The 20,981-nt window shown below is 41.1% G+C and overlaps 2 protein-coding genes across 4 annotated transcripts in view; one reads left to right on the top strand and one right to left on the bottom strand.

Moving 5' to 3' along the window:
- snphb (syntaphilin b) overlaps positions 1–12,528 on the top strand; it is a 33,724-nt gene extending 21,196 nt beyond the window's left edge. For 2 of the 3 annotated variants that reach the window (XM_086276610.1, XM_086276612.1), the window contains 4 exons: positions 683–862; positions 1,357–1,464; positions 2,256–2,405; positions 2,545–12,528. In XM_086276610.1, coding sequence (XP_086132736.1) covers positions 683–862; positions 1,357–1,464; positions 2,256–2,405; positions 2,545–4,537 — 2,431 coding nt within the window. In that variant the 3' untranslated portion in view covers positions 4,538–12,528. The remainder of the gene's footprint in view (positions 1–682; positions 863–1,356; positions 1,465–2,255; positions 2,406–2,544) is intronic. The other variant, XM_086276613.1, reaches the window with a different exon arrangement.
- The window catches only part of sdcbp2 (syndecan binding protein (syntenin) 2), a 26,390-nt gene continuing 17,756 nt past the window's right edge, over positions 12,348–20,981 (bottom strand). Inside the window, exons 5-9 of the mRNA XM_086276616.1 lie at positions 20,355–20,519; positions 18,102–18,277; positions 16,702–16,873; positions 14,519–14,610; positions 12,348–13,870 (exon numbers count right to left, since the gene is read on the bottom strand). Of these exons, the coding sequence (XP_086132742.1) occupies positions 13,816–13,870; positions 14,519–14,610; positions 16,702–16,873; positions 18,102–18,277; positions 20,355–20,519 (660 nt within the window). The 3' untranslated portion in view covers positions 12,348–13,815. The remainder of the gene's footprint in view (positions 13,871–14,518; positions 14,611–16,701; positions 16,874–18,101; positions 18,278–20,354; positions 20,520–20,981) is intronic.

Raw genomic sequence — 20,981 nt, 5'->3', positions numbered from 1 at the left:
ACGCTGACAGAAGTTGCCAATCACAGATAACCCTTTTTTTTCCCCCTATCTACCACTGATATAATTAAACTGTACTAACAAACTGTGTCATGTTTTGCTGGATAGTAAAAATGCCTAGAGGTGAAAATATATATACACCACCAATTCTACTCTTTGATATTATGTGGTTTTACTTGGTCTCTATAGTGGTTTTGCACAGGTGTCAGTTGTCTTAAAGTTAACTTTTTTTTAGCTAAGCTAGTTTGCACTTGTCATCAAAAGTGGGGCGAAATTTCTATAAGTTTGCTGAGATAGTTTTGTGAAAGTGTGTTGCGAGTTAAAATGGGGCGTTTATGAATTATTGTTGTTGCAGCTGCTTCCATGTTGCTCTTAGAAGACCTAAAACATTTTATCACTTGTAAATTGTGTTTCAGGATGCAGTGTTAGTTTACATTCCAGTAAAAGCCTCATAGCAGTAAACTGCTCCTATTAGCGGTGCAGTATAGGAAGCCAAACAGAGGAGCCTCAACATTGAAGCATGGCTTTTAGAAAGCAAGCTCTCCTGAGCCACTTCACTGTTTGAGTTCTTACACTTTAAAATTATGCTGAGATATGCTAAATGTCAACCAACCTTACCTCCCTTCAGTGTGCAGCAGGCACATTGCCACCCTCTGTGATTTAACACCCTCTTGTCTCTGGTCAGGTTTGACTACTGCAGGTTCATAGAGTTAGACTACGTGCCCATGGAGTCAAGCTGTATGGTGTCAATGCGCCCAACTAAAGGCTATGTATCGACCAAGTCACCGACCAAGGGATACACTTCCACCAAGTCTCCGGATCGCCACGGTCGTTCAACAAACTCTCCCTCTACCCCTCGCTCCCGGTCTGTCCCGACTCACTCTTTTTTCCTCCCGATCAGTCTTGATCCTTTAAAGCATGGGAATGGCAAGATGTTTTGCACTGCTGTAAATGTTTTGTGACGCCACATTCTAGAAAACATCCTGTCTAGTCTGACTCTCTTCTTCTTTTCTGTCCGATTGCTCTCTTTTAGTTCCCTTCTGGTGAAAACTTTCTTTTTTCATTGAGTAACGCTAATTTGATGTCCTTTTCAGTTTCAGCATTGTTGTGAGTGCCAAGAGGAGTGTGTGTATTTGTTTCTCAGGCCGACATGCTGAAATATTGTACTCTGTGTATCTGTGTAGACCTGTGTTGTATAAGCATGGTGGTGGACCTGGATTGAAGTGTTTTCCATTCATTTCTGTTTGCACTGTGGATCCGTTTGTCATGGTTTAGCTTAGCAGCTCACTTAGTGTCTGGACTGTGGTTCCATGGTGTTGCCAGGAACACATTAACATGTCTCCTCTTACTGTGTACCAGGCGCACTCCGGCTGCGGCCAGTAATAGAGATCCCTATGGAAACGCTTCTCTCAGCAGCAGCAGCAACTCAGGCTCATGTAAAGGCAGTGAATGCAGCCCAACCAAAGGGTAAGAGGTGTAGCACATTTCTACTAGCTCTTGTACCAGCGTAGTCCCAATGCTAGAGCTAAATATGTTTGCAATGCGGGCCACCGATTCTGATTCTTCCTACTAATGTTTCCCCAAATTCCAACACTAACATTGCAAAATAATGACTTCTCTAACTTGTCAAATTGTGGGCTTGTTCTCTAACAGCAGTGCACCACAAACTCTGCCGCACTACTGCATTGATGGACAAGAGGTATAACGTTAATGCCTTGGGATAGAAAATGGAACTCTTTGTGACTTTGTCAACTCAGTGAAAACAGAACTTAATATGATTTGCTGTCTTATTACCTTAATTAGCTATTTAATCAAAATTTATCAAATTTTGATTAAATAATTCAATCAAATTTAATCAGAATTTTAGTGATGATATGACACAAGAAAAAATTATTTACTCCAGTTCGCTTTCCAAAAGTATGAAAGAGCACATTTGCAGTCTCTTCTTTTTTCAGTTTATGCTCATTGGTTGAATATGTGAATGAAAATATGGTGAGTGCTGTTAAAAAGGAAAAAAGTCCACATTACTGATAAAACAGCAGCTCTGAGCCCCAACCTACTATTTTGAAGATAAGCAAAAAGTTATTTGTGATATCATCATCACCGATGACCTAGACCTCAGAAGGTTAAGAGTGTTTGAAACTCTTAATTCTTATAATAGTGATGTTAACTTTCCTTCCATCACTTCTTTCTTAACATCTCAAAAAATGGAAAACACCACTTATTCTTTTCATAAACTGAAGTCCTGTCTTTTTTAGACGCCATCAGAAGTACACGTCATGTACAGACAACCATGGCATTCGGCCTCCTCCACCAGAGCAGTACCTCACACCCCTTCAGCAGAAGGAGGTGTGTATCCGACACCTGCGGGCCAAGCTAAAAGAAACCATCAACACCCTGCAAGACAGGTGAGATACTGAGACAGGATGAGAGACTGGCAGGTCCTATAAAGTAAGGTTTTATGCTAGTTCTTCTTAGATCTTGTATATTGGTCTGTGCTTCTTATCGTCAAAGGTTCTAACCCTTTCTCTGTTGTCACCCTCTTAGGGACACGGAAATAGATGAGTTGAGAGGCCGGCTTTACAGAATGCAGGAGGACTGGGTTGAAGAAGAGTGCCACCGCGTAGAGGCTCAGCTGGCCCTGAAGGAGGCGCGTCAGGAAATCCAGCAGCTCAAACAGGCTGTGGATACTGTTCGTGCCAGGCTGAGCGATGCCGGAGGCCTCAGTGGAGATGTAGGGGTCCAGAAGTACTTTCAGGATATCAACGCTCAGAACCACAAGCTGGAGAACCTTTTGCTGAGTATGGAGTTGGCCCAGGCTGGATTAGCAAAGGAGGCGGAGGCCATGCCAGGCTGTCGGACCCGCGTTGGGGGTTCAGCACCAGCATCTGTTTCAGGAGAAAGTCCTGGCGGAGTACCCAAACTTACTGTAGGAGGAAGAGGGTCTTGCTCTTGTGATGGCTCCCCAGCCCGGTCTTTAACTCGGAGTTCCACCTACACAAAGCTGAGTGATCAGGCACTGGCGGACCGCAATGACAACGGGTCGGACTTTCCTTGTCTCTCAGGCGACGGCACCCAGGACAGCGGCTTTGTGTGCTGTGGGGAGAGTAACATCCCCAGCCGGGCTGACCTTCTGCTGGAGGCCGCATTCCTTTCTGAGGAAACAGCATCTTTACTTAATTCCTACACGCAAACCTTCTCCCACTCTCTTCCCCATTCTCATCCCCACTCTCTGCCAAACTCACTGTCTCACACCTACTCACATACCTTACCTCATTCTTTCCCTCACAATTTGTCCCACTCTGTGCCGCATACTATGCCACACTCTTCTACGTATGAGAAGCTGTGCACAGGGGAGGGGCTGGCACCCTTTCGTTGTGGTCTGGGTGGAGTGAGCTGCATGAGCCACCCCTGCCTCTCCCACCACCATCTGTACCTGCACCCTTTAAGGGAGACTGGCATTCAGACAGAAAGCTGCCCCATCCCTACAACAGCAGGGTATCCCTCCGATCTGGACACCATCGCAGAGCAACGTACTTTCCGGTCCCAGGCCTGTAGCCCCACTTCAACCTGGATGTCTGATGAAGGGGACGAGGAGTTGGACTCCATTACCACCACAACTTCAGTAACCACAGCAACAGTCATGAGTACAGCAACAGAGCCAATCCCCAAAACTCCAGTGGTCCCATCTTTACCACGGTCCGCCACTGTTGCGTGTTCCATGGAAAGTCCTGTGCATAAAGAGAAAGAGTATGGAGAGGAGGAGGAAAAGCAGGAGAAAGAGGAAAAAGAGAAGGAAGCTTTTGTGGCAGAAGAGCAGGTGGAGATAGTTATGATCAAACTGGCAGAAGAAAGGCAACAGACGCTGATTGGTTCAGTGGGAGAGAAGATAGGAGGGCAGGGTGCTGAAGAGAAGCCGGCTCAAGGAAAACTCTGTGATCTTGCTGCGATGCCAGCAACATGGCAGGGTGAGCTTAAGTTAAGAGGATGCTGTGGAGAAGGCAGGCAGGGTGGGACATCATTTGAAAACCTCGGAGTTGTGGACACGCAGCAAGAAAGCTGTCCTTTACAAGAATCAACCCAGGTAGAGACACCTCACCTGAGTCCGAGTCACCAGGGATCATCTCCAGCTATAGAACAGCCTCACACAATCCAGCCAAGAAGGTCTACTTCCCATGAGGAGATAGGTGGTGTTACAGTGGTGGAGGTGCACAATGAGGACAATGATAACGGTGAAACAAAAGAGCACGGTGCCACAGGGGACACTGCAGAAGAGAACGGAGAATCATCTAGCTCTGGGACGATTCAGAAAAGCTACTGGAGTCGTCACTTCCTAGTTGATCTGCTTGCGGTGGCCATTCCTGTGGTGCCGACGGTGGCGTGGCTCTGCCGCGGTCCAGTCCGGGAAGGACAGCCAATGTATCACATAGGATCACTGCTGAGAGGCTGTTGCACTGTGGCGTTGCACTCGCTGCGCAGGGGAGGCGGGCTGAGGCACTACCCCGCAGGCGGGGGAGACTTAGGAGGATCACAGATATAAGAGGAAAATCTGCTCAGCACCTCTGTGGCCCTTAACCACGACCTTTCCTGTATAGGTTTTCTCTTGGAAGATTCAAGTGCAAGAAGACAAGGACTTCCTGTCCTGCAGTTTCTGCCAAGAATAGGCAAGAGGGGTATAAGAAACAGGAAATGTGAAGCTCTTGGACTGACAAGCTCTGCCTTGTTTTGGTTCTGCTCCGCAATGTCTGTCACCCAATGTTCCTCAGCCTTGCTACCGAGATGTCTGCCAGCTCTACTGGCTTGTGGAAAAGTAAATGAGCTGATTGAAATGAATGATGCCTGAATCTTTTATGCTGATTGTTTCTTTTGATCTTAAATGCAGGGAAAACTGTAAAAGATTCATTGACTACTCAACCTATGAATTCTAACACATTTGACTGGTTGTGTGTGTATATGTGGCATATATGTATAAGAGCTTGTATACATGTGTAACCAAGTTACAAAAAGCTACAGCTTCACCAAGTCATTAAGCAATGGCTGAGGGGAAAATCCACTCTAAATCAGAATTTACATGTTTCTACGACTGCAGACGGTTTTCATTGATCTTCAAGACTGAAATCTCAGAGTGTGTCTGCCATCATGACGTAGACACAAAACTCAGGGATGTTCCGAGGGTAGAAACACACAAACCTATTAAATTTGCTTCAAATCATAAACACCCAGCTGTGGCCAGTTCAGTTGTGCTGCCAAGTTAAACTCTACTTACTTTTAATCGTATTAAGGTTTTAGTTCTCTCTCCTGGCCAAAGAAGCGTTTTGGTTGAGCTCAACCCCCCAAAGGAATGTTGTTCATCATTAAAATGACCTCTGCCAAAAATCCTATGTAGATGTTTATTAATCAAACACAGTAGGTTAATCTGAGGTGCGTATACATCAACTGCATAGAAGCTGATTTCTAATTTTCTTTCATGCATTTAGCAGTTTGAGGCATCTAAAAACAAAAACCATGATGCCATCACACTTAGGATGAGACTGTTTTTAAGATAAGATAAGATAGATCTTTATTGTCACTGTTACAAGAACAATGAAAGACTGTTTGGCATCTCTCCATTAGCAGCATGTAGATTTTTTTAGATTAAAATGACTTTATAATAAAAGATAAGAGACAAATTTCCCACCTGTGGGACTAATAAAGGTTATCTTATCTTCTCTTATACACAGATACATGCATTGATTTAGGCCATAAAATTGCATATGTCGTCAATCATTCTCATCTACTTATAATATGCATAACCATCACTTGAAACAAAAAACAGGTTTTGTCCTTGTTGAATGAAGTCTTCATGTTGCGCCTTTTGTAAGCAGTTATTTAGTCTAACCTGCCAATTAACCTGATAAAGGCAAGTACCTTGTTTGATTTCTGCAATTTTTTTTCTAAAGACTGCTTAAAAATTTCCCTGTACTTGATGTTGACGTTAGAATGTGCACTTTAATTTCTCTTAACCTCTGCATCCCCAGGAGGCCAGCCAGAATCTCATTAATAATGAAGGAGATGTTAATTATTATAGAAAGTCCATGGGTGATTTACCTATTCTGCCATGTTCGTTGTGTTTCTACCCTGAGAGCATTACGATTAGTTCTCCTAAATAAATAAAGCTATTCAGATTTATTAAACTCAAACTAAGATCAATACCACACTTATAACTATACACTAAAAATGAAGCTCAGTTGAGAGCCAGCCTGAGTCTTTGCAAAGATAAACTCAAAAATTAAAAAGCAAAGCTCTCTAAATAAAATCTTAGATTTGTTTCTGTAATCCATATGAGAGCTTTTGTTTTTGTTGTTTTCATTTTATGTATCTATTTATTTATTGGGGCAGTCTACTTGTTTGGGAAGGTAATAATAATAACATGCACATTATATTTTAGGGTGGAATATTTTCCATACTCAGTCATATTGTCTCATATGGGCCTTATCTGCTTAAGCTTGTATTCAAAGCAAAGTTGCCAGAACCAACATTTGGTGAAAATAACAGACCTCAGTTTGTGTTACTTAAAGTCACCTGATTAAATCTAATTGAAATGCCATGTCACGATCAAACACTTTGTTTGTAGATCCTCACCGGCTCACTTTGGTATCTTAGTGTAGCTCTGAATGGAATGAGTTGTGCTCAGTCTGTGATCTGTGCTGTATATTTCTGCTAAACTTAATGCTCTTGTGGTGTAGTTTTAACTGTCATTCTGGTAGTATGTATTCCAAGTCAACTGTACAAGAGCTAGTCAGTCACTGCTAATAACTCCGCTTAACTTGTCTAACAGATCATTCTGAAAGGCATTTACAGACATCGTGTGCTACATCTTAGTCGACAGTTCAGATGTACATTAATAAGATGTCTGGGTTTTAAATGCACTTAGCATCAGGGTATTTTTTCATTTGTCTGAATGTGTGCATCACGAGAGGACTGTGATGAAAGATGAATGTGTAAATGAACAAATAAGCAAATCATGGCTGGATAACTGAATGGGCCTGCTGGGCACAGATCTAACTGCTAAGACTGCTAGAACAAAACAAAAAGCTTCCCAGAAGTTGGAATGGGATCTGAAAGCTCACTAAAGAGCAATATGGCTGCAAGAGGGTGGAAAACAATTGCCAGTAGATAACAGACAAAAATGCTATGTAAAGGACTAATTCTTACATAACACTTACATACTCTCTCCCAGAGTACTCAAGGCACTCCATACAACATGCCAGATTCACCCAAGCACTGTCTTCTATGTTTTTAAATGTTTTCTAACCACCATTCACACACTTTGATGCTGAGATGGGAGAGCAACTTGGGGTTATTATCTTGCCCAAGAATATTTGGCATGCAGACTAAGGGGAGCCAGGGATTAAACCACCAACCTTTACAATCAGTAGATGACCTGCTCTACCTCCTGACCTACAGCCACCTATCAGTCATATGTCAATAGACATATGACTGATAGGTGGCTGAGTTTAAAACAGAGTTTAAAACTATTCCAAAAAGAAACCAAGCAACTACAAAAATGACACAAAACAACTGCAAGAAACGTAAAACCAATGCAAGAGATGTCTAATGTCTACAAAAAGGTTCAAAATGAATTCAGAGAGACCTAAAGTGACTACAAAGTCATGTACAAGGAAATAAAACATAAAGAACCCTACAAAGAGACAGAAAATGACAATAAATACTAAGGTCTGCAAGACAGTTGGATAAAAAAACAGAAAGCAACTACAAAGAAAGAGAAAGTCGCTGCAGTGATATAAAATGACCTCAAAGATGTATAAAACAAACAATTGTAGAGGTGCCTAAACTGTACAGAGATTAAAATGACTTCAAAGAGATTTCCTAAATGACTTTGAAGCAACAAAAACATGCAGAGAAAACACAACTGTAGAGATGTCTAATACTTAAAAGAGATGCAAAATCACTTCCAAGAGATTTGAAGTGGCTACAAAAATATAAAACAATGACTTCAAAGAGAGCTTAAGTAAATACAAATAGATGTGAAATTATATCTAAATGACTACAAAAAGATGTAAAAGGGCTGCAGGAAGAAGAAAAACAACTGCACAGACATAAAACCACAAAATGACACAGAGACACAACCACAAAGATGCTTAAAACAACTGCATACAACTACAAAGACACGCCAAAGAACTTCAAATACATGTGGAACAACCACAAAGAGAACCACAGTGACCAATAAAAGAAAAATCAACCACAGAGGGAAATCAAAGCAGCGCAAAATCACCAAGATGTTATTGCAGGGGTCAGCAACCTTTAACACCCAAAGAGCCATTTGGACCTGGTTTCCACGGAAAAGAAAACACTGGGAGCCGCAAATACTTTTTGACATCTAAAATGAATATAACATTGTGTATATATAGTGTTTTACTCTTATGCTTTGTGTGAACAACTAAGGTGTGTTGCTTATGAAATCCATGAAGTGCTACAGAGGAAATTACATTTTATTTATGTAATTAACATATTTTGAACTCTTAAAGAAATATAACAAAAGGAAAGACACCCAGCTGAACTAAAATGATCCATGTAGCAAACAAAAACTGCTGTGAGCCGCCATCCTTATATCACCTTTGGGCTTTTGGAGCCTTGGCCTGACTTTTAAAAAAGTAATTGGAAAAAAAGCACTATGCTGCTAAAAACAGAAAAATAGATATTTGCAAAATTCTGCCTAAATATGTATTTTACCTGGTTAATGTGTGTTGCGGGGCGTGGTCTGCTGCGCCGCTGCAGGGGAGGCGGACGCACCTGAGCGGCACCCGCAATCACGCCTCGCTGCCTTAACGTCCGTGCTTATCTGTGCTGTTGTGTTGGTATGTGTCGGGCTGTGAGCTGAAAAGCTACAGCCGGCTGTATGCGTACAGCGACCGTGTGTGAGAAAAGTGGTCAATAAAGAGATGCTGAAAAGCGTGTTCATGGAAGCATCGTCGGGTCTGCTGTGATATGTTTACAATGGGACTTCTGCTCCTGAACCTCTGCGCACAGCGTCTGCAAATCGGGGCTGTACGAAGTCACTTCATCTTTACGCAGGACTGTAAGCTGTCATCTGTGAGGCGTGAGCGGTGTTTGGTTTTAACATAGTTCACGGTGGAGAACAGCTGCTGACATAATGTGGATCCGAAGATCCATAATTGGGCTATGGCCTCGAGGGCCGGTGTCCCTGCAGGTTTTTAGATGTGTCCTTGAACCAACACAGCTGATTTTAAATGGCTAAATTAGCTCCTCACCATGTCCTGAAGTTCTCCAGAGGCCTGGTAACGAACTAATCATGTGATTCAGGTGTGTTGACCCAAGGTGAGATCTAAAAGCTGCAGGACACTGGCCCTCGGAGCCTGGAATTGCCCACCCCTGGTCTATGGGTTGAAAGTCTGGATAAATGCAGGGCGTTTCGGCGGGTATACCGGCTTCCGCGAGTGTGACGCTTATTTTGAGCGATGAAAAAATAATAGAATATAATTTTAATTTTATATTTCAATATCACAATAACCTTCCAATTTAGAACTACAAGTTAAAAACAAACTAACATAAATAAAATACACTTCAGCTAAATACTTTATTTTCCCAAACCACGCGGAGCCGCACTATAAGGACTAAAGAGCCGCAGGTTGCCGACCCCAGTGTTAGTGGAATGTAAAGTTACAAGCAGGTGCAAAACTACTATAAAGTGACACAAAACAATCATACAAAGTATCTACAAAATGTTTTGGTCTTCAGTGTAAACTCCTGTGCCCAGGGGGCGTGTTTGATAAATCCCTCCATGGAATAACTCTAAATCTGTCCGTCCCGATTTAAATGTCGAATGAAAACTGTTCCAACACAACCAGCAAAAAAACAGCAACTCAAATTGTTCTGCGTTAAAAAAAACACTTTTGTTCTTTTTTCTATTCTATTCTTTTCACCAGTTGGTTTATATGTTTTGCACTATTGTTCACTTTATGAATTTTAAGCAATTACTTGAAGTTGAGATTGTAATTTAGCACTGGCAAGTTTGAGGTTAGCCCGAGAATTTCATGCTCTTCATAAAAAGTCATAACTTTTTCAACATAAGTTGAAAGTGAAAAGATGAGTGGACATCTGTTTCTCTAATGACAGATTCTGATGTACTGGTCCTCTTACCTTCAACTCCACTTTTTATTCTGGTTACAGAACCAAGCATTGTGTTGATGAAATAGCAATTGAAGTTGAACTCGGACTGGCAATACTTTCATGTAATACTAACTCGGTTATGATTATTGAACAATTTATTGTCATTTAGAATATTTCTGGTAAATCTAATATATGATTTTAAATTCCAACAAATGTGTGTTTCTTTAGGAAAGAAAGAAAGAAAGAAAGAAAGAAAGAAAGAAAGAAAGACGCAATTTTCAACCCAAATTTTTTGAGCTGCACTGTGTGTGTGAGCTCACTGAGCATTGTTCTGTTCTGCAGTGATAGTTTAAAGTACAGCTGAAGCAAAAATTAGGCGTAAATAAGATACTACAGACATGTAGGTATGGCTTGTTCCTGTGGATGCTGTAAAGCAGTATTCTCTCATGTAATAAGAACTGTTTATTTAAGCCCTTCACATTTACATACATCTATGTATTAACATACATAGATGCCATAACATTTCTAAAAAGCTCTCATTTCAAAAACATAATTTTTTTTCTCATACTGTGTGATCCGATTATGTAATTGTCAGATGTCAGTGACAATCATGATAATCTGAATTAATGCATTGCTATCCATGAAAAGATCGAATGAATGCCTTACGGACACAATCACGAGGTTTTCTCAGCATCGTTTGCATTGTTATGATTTGTGCAAGAGCTGTGCGCCCATCATCCAGCTGCATTGTGGGAAAGGTTTGGCTAAAAATAATGAAGAGGCTAAAACAATTCCCTGTTTTACCAAAAGCCATAAATCTGTGAGGGAACTGGTGTGACAATGTGGAAAGCTACCTCCTCCTCTCAATATTAATGTATTATGTACCAAAATGTCTACTATAATAATCATGTAAGTGATTACTGATGTAAACCTGCACTGTACTTTGATGTGACAGTCCCGCTGTTAATTGCAGCTGATTTTTGGAAACAGGATGACAGAAGGACCAAAGGGTACATCTACCAAGCAGCAAATGAAAGGTGGCTGGTTTGATTCCAGGCAAACACAAATGTGCTTTGCGTCAGAAAGGTCACCTGGTGTAAAATATCTGGTGCCATATCATCTGGTGACCCCTTGTAACAAAGGAGCACTCAAAAGTAGCTCTTTAGCAAACAGCTAATTGTTAATGGTAGTAGCAACCATCTCAGCCGTCTTGGTTTAGCACCATTAGGTGGGCACATGTTTATTCTCAAGGCTCCTGTTCCTGAAATGTTTAATTGAAATACAATGCTAGATAATGAAGATTTGGCAAGCTGCTTTGATAATGACTTTTAGTCTCACATGCACAATTTGAATTAGATGTGGATATTTGATCTTCTTGTTTAATTACTTTAAAAAAAATGGAATGCAAGGTACCATTCTTGAGCATGATAAAATGTATTTTGTGCATTCGTCTTTTTTTTTTTATGCAGCTATAGTAATATCTTCCAATGGTCACTTTTTAAAGATTATTTTGGGACTTTGGAGATTCCGTATTAGCAGCTTTAAGTCTATTGCATTAAAATATTCCTGTGGTGTATTTTTACCATGTGGAACTTTAAAGCCAAGGAGAATGCCTACGCTGGTACTACAGGTGTGCTGAAAAATGTAGCTGTACCCGACTGTCCCAAGATACACCTGAACTTCCTGTTGTAGTGTGCTGTTATGTCAGTGTACAGTGCGTGGGGGTGACTGATTATATATACATGTCCCCTGTAGACACATGTGATTTTAAATGCATATGAAAAGGACTACGGAGGATGTTTGGCTTTTCTTTTTTTTTAAAATCAGACAATATTTGAATGTGTACTGTCACTTTACGCTTTAGTCCTTGTCTGACTGTGTGTGTTCCCTAACCTATGTAATAGTAACTAATGTAACAGAGGTGGAGTCATTTAACATCCTTCCACTGAGGACATTCAATGCCTCGTGTAGAAATTTAGCTGACATCATAAATATTGCCAGATAACATCACGTAAATGAACTATTTTAATAGCAACAGTAGTGTGTACAGGTACAGACATCAGTAGGCTACATCTTCCACCACACTGTATAAAGAAAGAGCAAAAGCCCCTATATTAAAGAGCATGGAGGAAACATCTGCTTTGCCTTTGTGTTTATTCCCACACCAGCTGATCTGAAGCAACACGAGAAATGCAATGCTTTGAGACCGAACACAAATGTGAGCAGAAAGACTTTATTTGTTTACAACATTATCATGGTTACATTCGTATATAAACTTTTAGATTTTTCTAGCATTTGTTTTTACAGAATGACAGCGGTTGTTTTTTTTAAATCAGATTGCATACCTAGAAAATTAAAGGAATACATGCATCCGAACGTGAACAGCATTAAAAGGAGAAATTTTATATAACAAGTAGAAATTCACAACTGTGAGCTCTGCTGTGAGTCTTGCTGTGCTCATCAGTCAAGGAAGGAATTTTAAAGAGGATAGGCCTTTAACAAAACTTAGCAGAGGACAGCAGTTCACTGGATAAACCCATGACGCGTAATTTAAATGCTTTCATTTGACCGATTGATTTTTCAGCATCAAATTTAAGCTTTTAGTTTTCTCTCGTTAACATGAAGCATCACAAACACAACAATTATGAAAAAAAAATTGTTGGAACTTGAAATGAATATAGGAGAGAGGACCTCTTATAAGGTTAATGGAAAGTGCACTTAGTGGGTCCGCCTGGCGCCGACCCCTCCATTCAAACACCAACTGTTTCCTCGATTCTTTGAAGCACAAAGCCTCACAGGACTCCTGCAGCCTGTGGTGCGCTGGGCACCTGCTAACTCATGTTTTTTTACTCTGTCATAGCTCTTAAAGAGTGTTTGTGGACAGTCCCAGCTGCATAGGTTAATGATAATGTACTGCTGCTCCCTTTCCTTACACTTGCTCCCCAGAATGTGCACACGCACTATCTGCAAACTTAATGTCAGAGGCTTGAAAATGCGTTACAAGGATATGTCGCCATCTCTTGGAAAAAGCGGAAACTGCTACTCAGACCTGGGTGGTGAAATGTTGGGATTCTTTTTAATGTTGAAAGAAAAAGAAAGAATAGTAAACACCACCATCACTTTCACTGGCCATGTAAAAATGACTGTACACTGGAACCCACAACACACCTCTTCATATGAGTCTGCAGGTGTTAATTCAGCTCAGATTATTTACACGTTAGGGGTTGGGTGCAGGGATCAGGAGGGCAGCTGAATATCTGCGTGGACGGCTCTGATGGCTGTCCGTCAGCTTTTACAGCATTATGAAAAGGTGAATGATTCATCTCCACACTGAGCAGGAAGCTCTGGACTCATGATGGTATGCATGGCTTTTTTTTAAAAACATTTTTTTTTGTTTTACTGTCCTTGATCTCAAATACAAAACAAGAAAAAAAAAACATATCAGAGTACTAGGTTAACATATAAAACATACTAATGTCAGCAGGTGAGGGAAATGTAGAAAAGGTAAAGAATAGAAAAAAAGGCATCTTAAGATTATGTTAGAGATGAGCAAGGGCAGGGTTGGTGATTGTGATGTAGGAGGAGGTTTGGTTTGATGACAGAAATAGAGAAAAAGACATAAGGAAAACAGAGAGAAAGAATCTGCACTGTAGACATCTTGACATCCTCTAGTCCTCTTCCTGGTCCTCACACCTCTGGGACAGAGTGATCCATGGCTGACCGCATCAGGCCAGAGGACATCCTGGAACACAAGCACACAACCTGTCAACAAAACGCTGCATGGGTTCCTGATCTCTTGAGCTGGGCACTCAGCTACTCTTTAGAGGGCATCACTGTTTCACTTGTGACAATAAGCACTGTCTGAATCAGTGCAACCACACTTCTGAGCATTTAATTCTCTACCCCACCATCACTAAACCAGGGTCTGTGTTCATCTGCACGGTGTGGCAAATGAGAGACCTGCGCCATGGCCCTGCTGTCTGTGGATCAGGAACAGCAAAAATGCCTCACAGATAAATACCTTCAAGGGACTTGAAGATAAAATTCTTGTGGAAATAATAACCATTATGTTTTTCTTTTCTCCAGTACCAAAAGCAGCACTGATAGCATTGGAGCTCATCTGCATTCTGGTCTTCGATAATTAAGCCCTGTGGTCCATTTCATGCCTAATTTCAGTACACATCTCTATTAATTACTCATTTAAACCTTTAAATTTGCTCAAGGGTGGTAAGCAGTATGTTAAGATAATGTTGGCTAGTCAGGCGAGAGGTGACTCAATGTGACTCTATGGCTTATTCCACACAGATCGAGCCAAACACATTGGGTTTGACTTGAGATCAGATGTTAATAACTGATGCATGGACAGAAAAAGTCTCTGCTGCAGTCCTACCTCTTAACCATGTGCTCGTAGACAAACTTAGGCATGATGGTGATGGTCATGGTTGTCGGAGAGGTGGTCAGGATGTCTTTGATCTGAGAGTCCTGGAAATTTCCACACAGGCAGAGGCACATGTAAAGGCTTTGTGTAATCAGTGCAAAACAAACACACTCGCTTCACAGTTTCACTCTGTTGTTTAGACGTATTCCAGGAAACAAGAAAACAAACAAACAAAAAATGGTCTGAAATACAGCACAACTGCTCTACGAAGGCCGAGGGAAGCAACACAAACACAGGAGTAGCTGAGAAATTGGGGTTTGTTGTTTCAAGACTACCAAACAACTACCAGGTATACAAGTGCGACAGGAAACGTTGCCTTTACGCTTTGTCATTGTCAGACCTTTAAAAACAACCTACAAGTTGAATGCAATAGATGACTCGTTACATACAGGGGTTTACATATTTGTTCTACCAGAGTCAAGGGATGCAGGCACAGCACATGCTGCTGCTCTGCTGAGCTAAGCTACTCATTAGATGAACTTAGGCTCAAGCCCAGTCACTACATAAGGCATTGTGTTCATCATAAATGGTCTTGTAATTGGCAGCTGGCTGCTAGTGGACATTCAGATGTGTAGGTCACTGTCTTAATTTGTTTGCCACACTGTCACATATTTTGCTTTGGGGGGGGGGGGTTTACATTGAAAAATCAGAATGTAATAAGATCTGGTCAGTAAAATCTAGTTACTTTCCAGGATAGCTAAAACTGTCTGTACAGATTCCTCCGATATTGGTTTCCCTTCATTGGCTCCCTGTTAAATCCAAAATTGAATTCAAAATCCTGCTCCTCACATACAAGGTCTTAAATAATGCATTATGTATTTCTTCTTCAGTCACCTTTCTCACCCACTATGTGTTAATAGACCTCTCTCCATTGATTCATACTTATAAATCTCTGGGTCTCTTCCACAGCATGTCTGTCATCCTGTCTTCCTTCTCTCACCCCAACTGGTTGCAACAGATGGCCCCGCTCCTCCCTGAGTCTGGTTCTGCTGGAGGTTTCTTCCTGTTAAAAGGGAGTTTTTCCTTCCCACTGTCGCCAAAGTGCTTGCTCATAGGGGGTCATATGATTGCTGGGTTTTTCTCTGTATGTATTATTGTAGGGCCTTGAGGCGACTTTTGTTGTGATTTGGCGCTATATAAATCAAATTGAATTACTCATGAAAGATGAACACTGCATTGTGACATCTTCCACAAATTAGTGATGCTTCAATCTGAGTTTTTTTGTCATCATCATCTTGTTTTAACACTGGTGTGAGGGGCAGATAAAACTGAGGAACCGCATAACGTGATGCTGCATGCTCAAGGACTAGCAGCTTATCAATCCCATGATAAAGCATGACCTGATCTAGGTCTTTATTTATCTTTATTTATTAAATGACCAGACTTTAAACTACAAACTAAACTCATTAGCTCATCACTGAAGTGTTTACTGCAGTCACATAGACATATCAGGGGAGCTGAAGGCTATTCTCCCAAAGACCTTTCAGACCTGTATGCTACATCTGTCTTTTATATACTGTATGAAATTTGCCAGCTTTTATTCACATTTTACTACAGCTTGTTTGTTTTTTTATTTATTTTTTAAAACATCCACAGAACCAACTTGCCGTGATCTCATTGGATACTCTCACATGGTGAATCATGGTTCTATGAAAGGTCAAGTGGTGCAGAAAGCCAGAAATTTTCAAAAGCAAAGTGAATGCTTCCATAACCGTGAGCACTGCAAAGGTGCATCAAATCGATGTGCAAACAAACCCGAGATAAGAACATGTTGCAAACCTGCATCACAGGGTAGACAGAAACTACGCACCCACTGGAAGCAAACTACTCAACACTTATTAAACACCTCAGAGCTGGGGAGCACTGCACTTACTTAACACTGCTGGGCGTCCCTGTGTTTTATTACGTTCTCCTATTATGGAAGCAGCCATCTCAGTGCAATCTTTAAAATCAGTCACCAAACATCTGATGAGCATTGCAAACGTTCTGAAGTCACTGTCATTTTCGGTCCATGGTATTCTCTATACTGAACTTCATCTATCATAATACAGATTCCACAACACACACAATATGACAAAATATCCTACCAAACTATTAGATGAAAAGCCTGATATTTGCACGAGTGAGAGTCTGACCTTGAGTCCGATGACATTCTGTCCATTGATTTCACAGATGTAATGTTCAGTCAGCAGGCCATTGCGGGCGGCTGAGCCATCTTTGACCAATGAGGTGATTTTCCCATTCTTGTAGATGAAGCCCACGTGACCAGAGCTATCTTTGTGCATGGTGACGGTGCGCTGAAATGGCCTAGAGACACACACAGGAAAACATCAATAATCCATATGCAGAAAGTCTTAGAGCTTTTGCTATAAAGCAGCATACAACATGCCTGTCATCACAGAACTGTGACTCAGAAAAAAGCATTTCATAACAGTCGAAAAAACAGAAACTAAGAGGAGAGATGACATGTGTGAAACAGTCAGAAGAGGGAGCCAAAGATCTCAGCTCCACAGAGGCTATGATACTGCAACAATACCCCAGCAGTTTAAATATTTTACAGTTTTACATTGGAAATATGCTCACACATCGATATCACCGAACACATCCTGTTACAGATTCAAAATCCAAAGTGTAGCACTTCTGTATAAAAGGCAAGGTAATAATACATCGGCCGAGTAGTCAGAGATCCTTTGATCCTTTTTGTGTCTGTTCTGTTTTGATGTGTCTAGTTTTAATGTGCACTGTAATATTTATAATTTGCAAGCCCGCAGAGAAATTAAGACGTTCGCAACAATTTGTTCTTAAACCAATGGTGCTACCACTTAGCCTCCTATAGGAACACCGTAGGATACACTTATGGTATCAATTTCAAAATGCTACATCGCCTCATTCTCAAGTTATCACATTCACAAACATAGGTGTCCAACCGTTTTACCACAGTCGAAAATGAATTTTTGGTGACTCTCATTTCTGAAACAAAACTGAGACTGAAACCAAATAAAAAGTCATCTTATGATGAACACTGAAACTTATTGAGCACCCTTGAAAGTCAAAGTTGGACGAACAGAAAAACTATGACAAGAAAAACATTTCATGAAAAGCTTATTATTCAAACAGTTACTGGAGATCTTGTGAGAACCAACAGCTGTAGATGCTAGCTTAAAATGGACAGAGTCTGCTCAACTCCAGCTCCATATTATTATTATTTCAAATTCACAGTTAAATGTAATGCTTGAGTTCAGGATTTCTGCTCTTGGAAAATGGGTAGCAGAGAACTCCGCAGGTCTATGAGACCAGAAGTCTTTTTCAACTACAGCTATTGCCATCTGGTGGCCTACAGAAAGAATGCAGGTGTAAGGCGCTGGCTTCATGGCTTCACGACCGACATGCACATTTATATAGAAAAGCACTCCACTTAAGCTAAACACAACCATGGACAGAATATGGACCAGCTGTATGACATCTGTTATGTTTGAAGCATCAAGTCCTGATATAAGGTTTGACAAGCCCTGCTGCACACTACAAGTCCCCTCACCTGTCCCTGACCACCAGCTCAATGCGGGTCTCAGACGCAGCCTTCAGAGCTTTGTGGGCCTTGTCCGCACTCCATCCAGCAGAGTTCTGCCCGTTGATCTGCAAGACCTGGTCCCCAAAGCGCAGCCCAGCCAGGGCAGCGGGGGAGTTAGCCTGCACCAGCTGGACAAACACTCCCTGAGAGAAACAGATAAAACATTCAAAGTGTGAGGAATGGAGGAAGAGACAGAAAACAGATGCAGGTAGTGGAAAGAATACAAAAGAAGGTGACAAGGACACAGAAATGGGCCATAAAAAGGTAAACAGGATGTTTATGTTCTAACTATCCAATGAAAATGTTTTGTTTGATGGATCTGCGATATAAAAATACATTTGATAATCTCTATTCTTAGGTCTCTTCTCTGGATTCTATGTTAACCTGAATGCAAAGCTGACTATACTCCTTGGTGCAGAAAGAAATCAAGAGTGCTTAATTTCAGGTCCACAATGATCCCCAACACACTTATTTCAGCTTACTTCACATAGGGCTCATTGTATCAGAACACAAAGTACATGATAACTTAACTACATTAGGAGCCTGTTAGCACTTTCAAGCTACCTGAGCTGACACTCCATCTGTGGTTTGTTGCTGACTTTTTTTTAGGTTTAGATATTCTAATAATTCACTCACGGCATCCCATCATGCCCATAAAAATGGTTCTGTCTTAAAAATGAAACAAGCACAAAAGCAGGTGGTTCCAATAGAGGCTTTATGAGTTTTATCAAAACACATAAATGCTGTGCCCAGTAGTAAGTTACTCATATGATTTCAGGTAGCACAGCCACACTTACAAAGTAAATGTGTAACTAGACCTTAAAAAGAAATACGAACCTATAATTTTTAAAAGAACTGTAACACCAGACTAAAAGAAATCAGCACAATAACAGTATTACCCAACAGACACAAGGCACCAGTTTATTCTGTATCATAGAGCTGATGTCAACACAAGACTCATATGACAGCTTCATAAACACGCTCAGATGACCGACACTATCATCTCTGTGTTACTCACTGACGTGTTCAGTTATTTTTCTGATGCAAAGTATCACACAACCCTGCTCTATGGGCCCCTGCAAGGTAAGAGCAATTCAAACATTTCCCTCTGCCATGCTGCAGAATTCTATAATTACCTCTTCTTATCAATTCATATTACTTGGGCAGAGAACAGGACCTTGTTCTTTTGAACCTATAATAATTATTTTCCATTCAATCATACAGTGTCAACACTGACCTTCAACCTGACCTAAAAAAATCTTGATAAGCCTCACAATGTTCTCTCAGAGAAGGGTCTGTATTACAAAGCAAGCCCAACAAACCAAGGATATCTTTTCCCCATGCGGCTTCACTTACCCTAAAAAAGGGCACTTCAGCCAGGGTTTTCCAATCTGGCTATAAACATGTTTACATGAAAAAATAAATGCAGAAAAGGGTAGAAAAACAACAACAACAAAAATAGCCCACTGCAGAGTAGTCACATGGTAAAAGCGTAATTATTCATTTAAATATTTTATGTAGATATTACTTGAAATTAAAAGTTAGCTAAAGTCATTATTTCAACCCGTTTTCACTAGTAATGTTGCTAAGTTTATTTATACTTATAAGCTGTCACCCTTCATTATTTTGGCCTTCGTGCTTTTGGGATGTTCCTAAGCTGAGCTGACTTACAGCTTTGCAGGCTGTCTTCTACATGCAGCATCATCTGCATGAACTACACGCAAGTTTGTGTAGGTTCTGTACCTCTCTGTTTAGCCAAATAACACCTTAAAGGACACAAACATACTACTATAAGATAAGCTTACACCTTATGTTTTATGGCTCCATGCAGATTTTGGCACAGCCACATTTTTAACACACAAACAAGCATTCAGCAAGCATTTCCTTACAGCTTTCCTCTATTCAAAACACTATTTATGAGTGCCTGCATGTGGCACACTTAGGGGACATCTGCTATAAAAATATTCAGAGTTACACTGTCCCTGAATAAGCTCTGCTCTAGTTTAAGTAGATCAAACAGCTGACACTAGTGATCTATTCGCTGGAAGAAAAGATGTTTCAGACAGTTTGACCCACATCACAACTGTGATCCTGTGCTTAAGAACGCAAGATGTTAGTGTGGATTTCCTCAGTCACTGGTATGGTTTCAAAGGGCTGTTAATGACAGTCAGCCTGTGCTGAATAATTCATGAAGGAGTTGGCTTTTGGCTGTTGACTCACATTGTCGATGGCCCTGAGCCGGAGTCCAACCTTCTTGTCCTGGTCTTTGCAGAGGATGATCTCCCGCAGTCCTGGGCGGATTTCTGCCCTCCTGATGCCAATGTCTGCTCCGGTAACCGGCCGCACCATCCCTCCAACACCTGAGCCAGAGGGCAGTGCCACTTGCTGGAAAGGGCAAACAGCGAGGAAGGTGAAAAGGTTGAAAGACGTGGGTTAAAAAAAAAAGAGAACTAGCAGGGGTGATTTAAAACAGATTTAAGAGCAAGGCTACATTAATATTCAAGTCAACATAAAAAGGAAAGCTGTATCACATAGAGTGGGAGGATTCGGTTTCATCTCCTCCTCCACCAGAGAATGACACGCTTTAGGCTTTTCTTTCAAAAACTTCTGTTTTAATTTTTTAAAAAGCAGGAAAATAACAGTGGAGGTGCAGAGAAGCAGCAAATGGCAAAGAACTCAGATGGTTAAATGCCAGGTGACAAAACTGAGCGGAATGTGTCGTCGCCCCCCCGCTCCTCCACACACACACACACACACACACACACACACACACACACACACACACACACACACACACACACACACACACACACAGTGTTGGAGGGGAGTGAAGAGCTCACACCCTCC

This window comes from Aulonocara sp. 'chitande type north' Nkhata Bay, linkage group LG20, assembly GCF_057382095.1.
Source record: "Aulonocara sp. 'chitande type north' Nkhata Bay isolate Kocher_YH1m ecotype deep benthic linkage group LG20, A_spYH_male_GT1.1, whole genome shotgun sequence".
NCBI lineage: Eukaryota > Metazoa > Chordata > Actinopteri > Cichliformes > Cichlidae > Aulonocara > Aulonocara sp. 'chitande type north' Nkhata Bay.
This window is presented reverse-complemented; position numbering and strand designations above follow the sequence as displayed.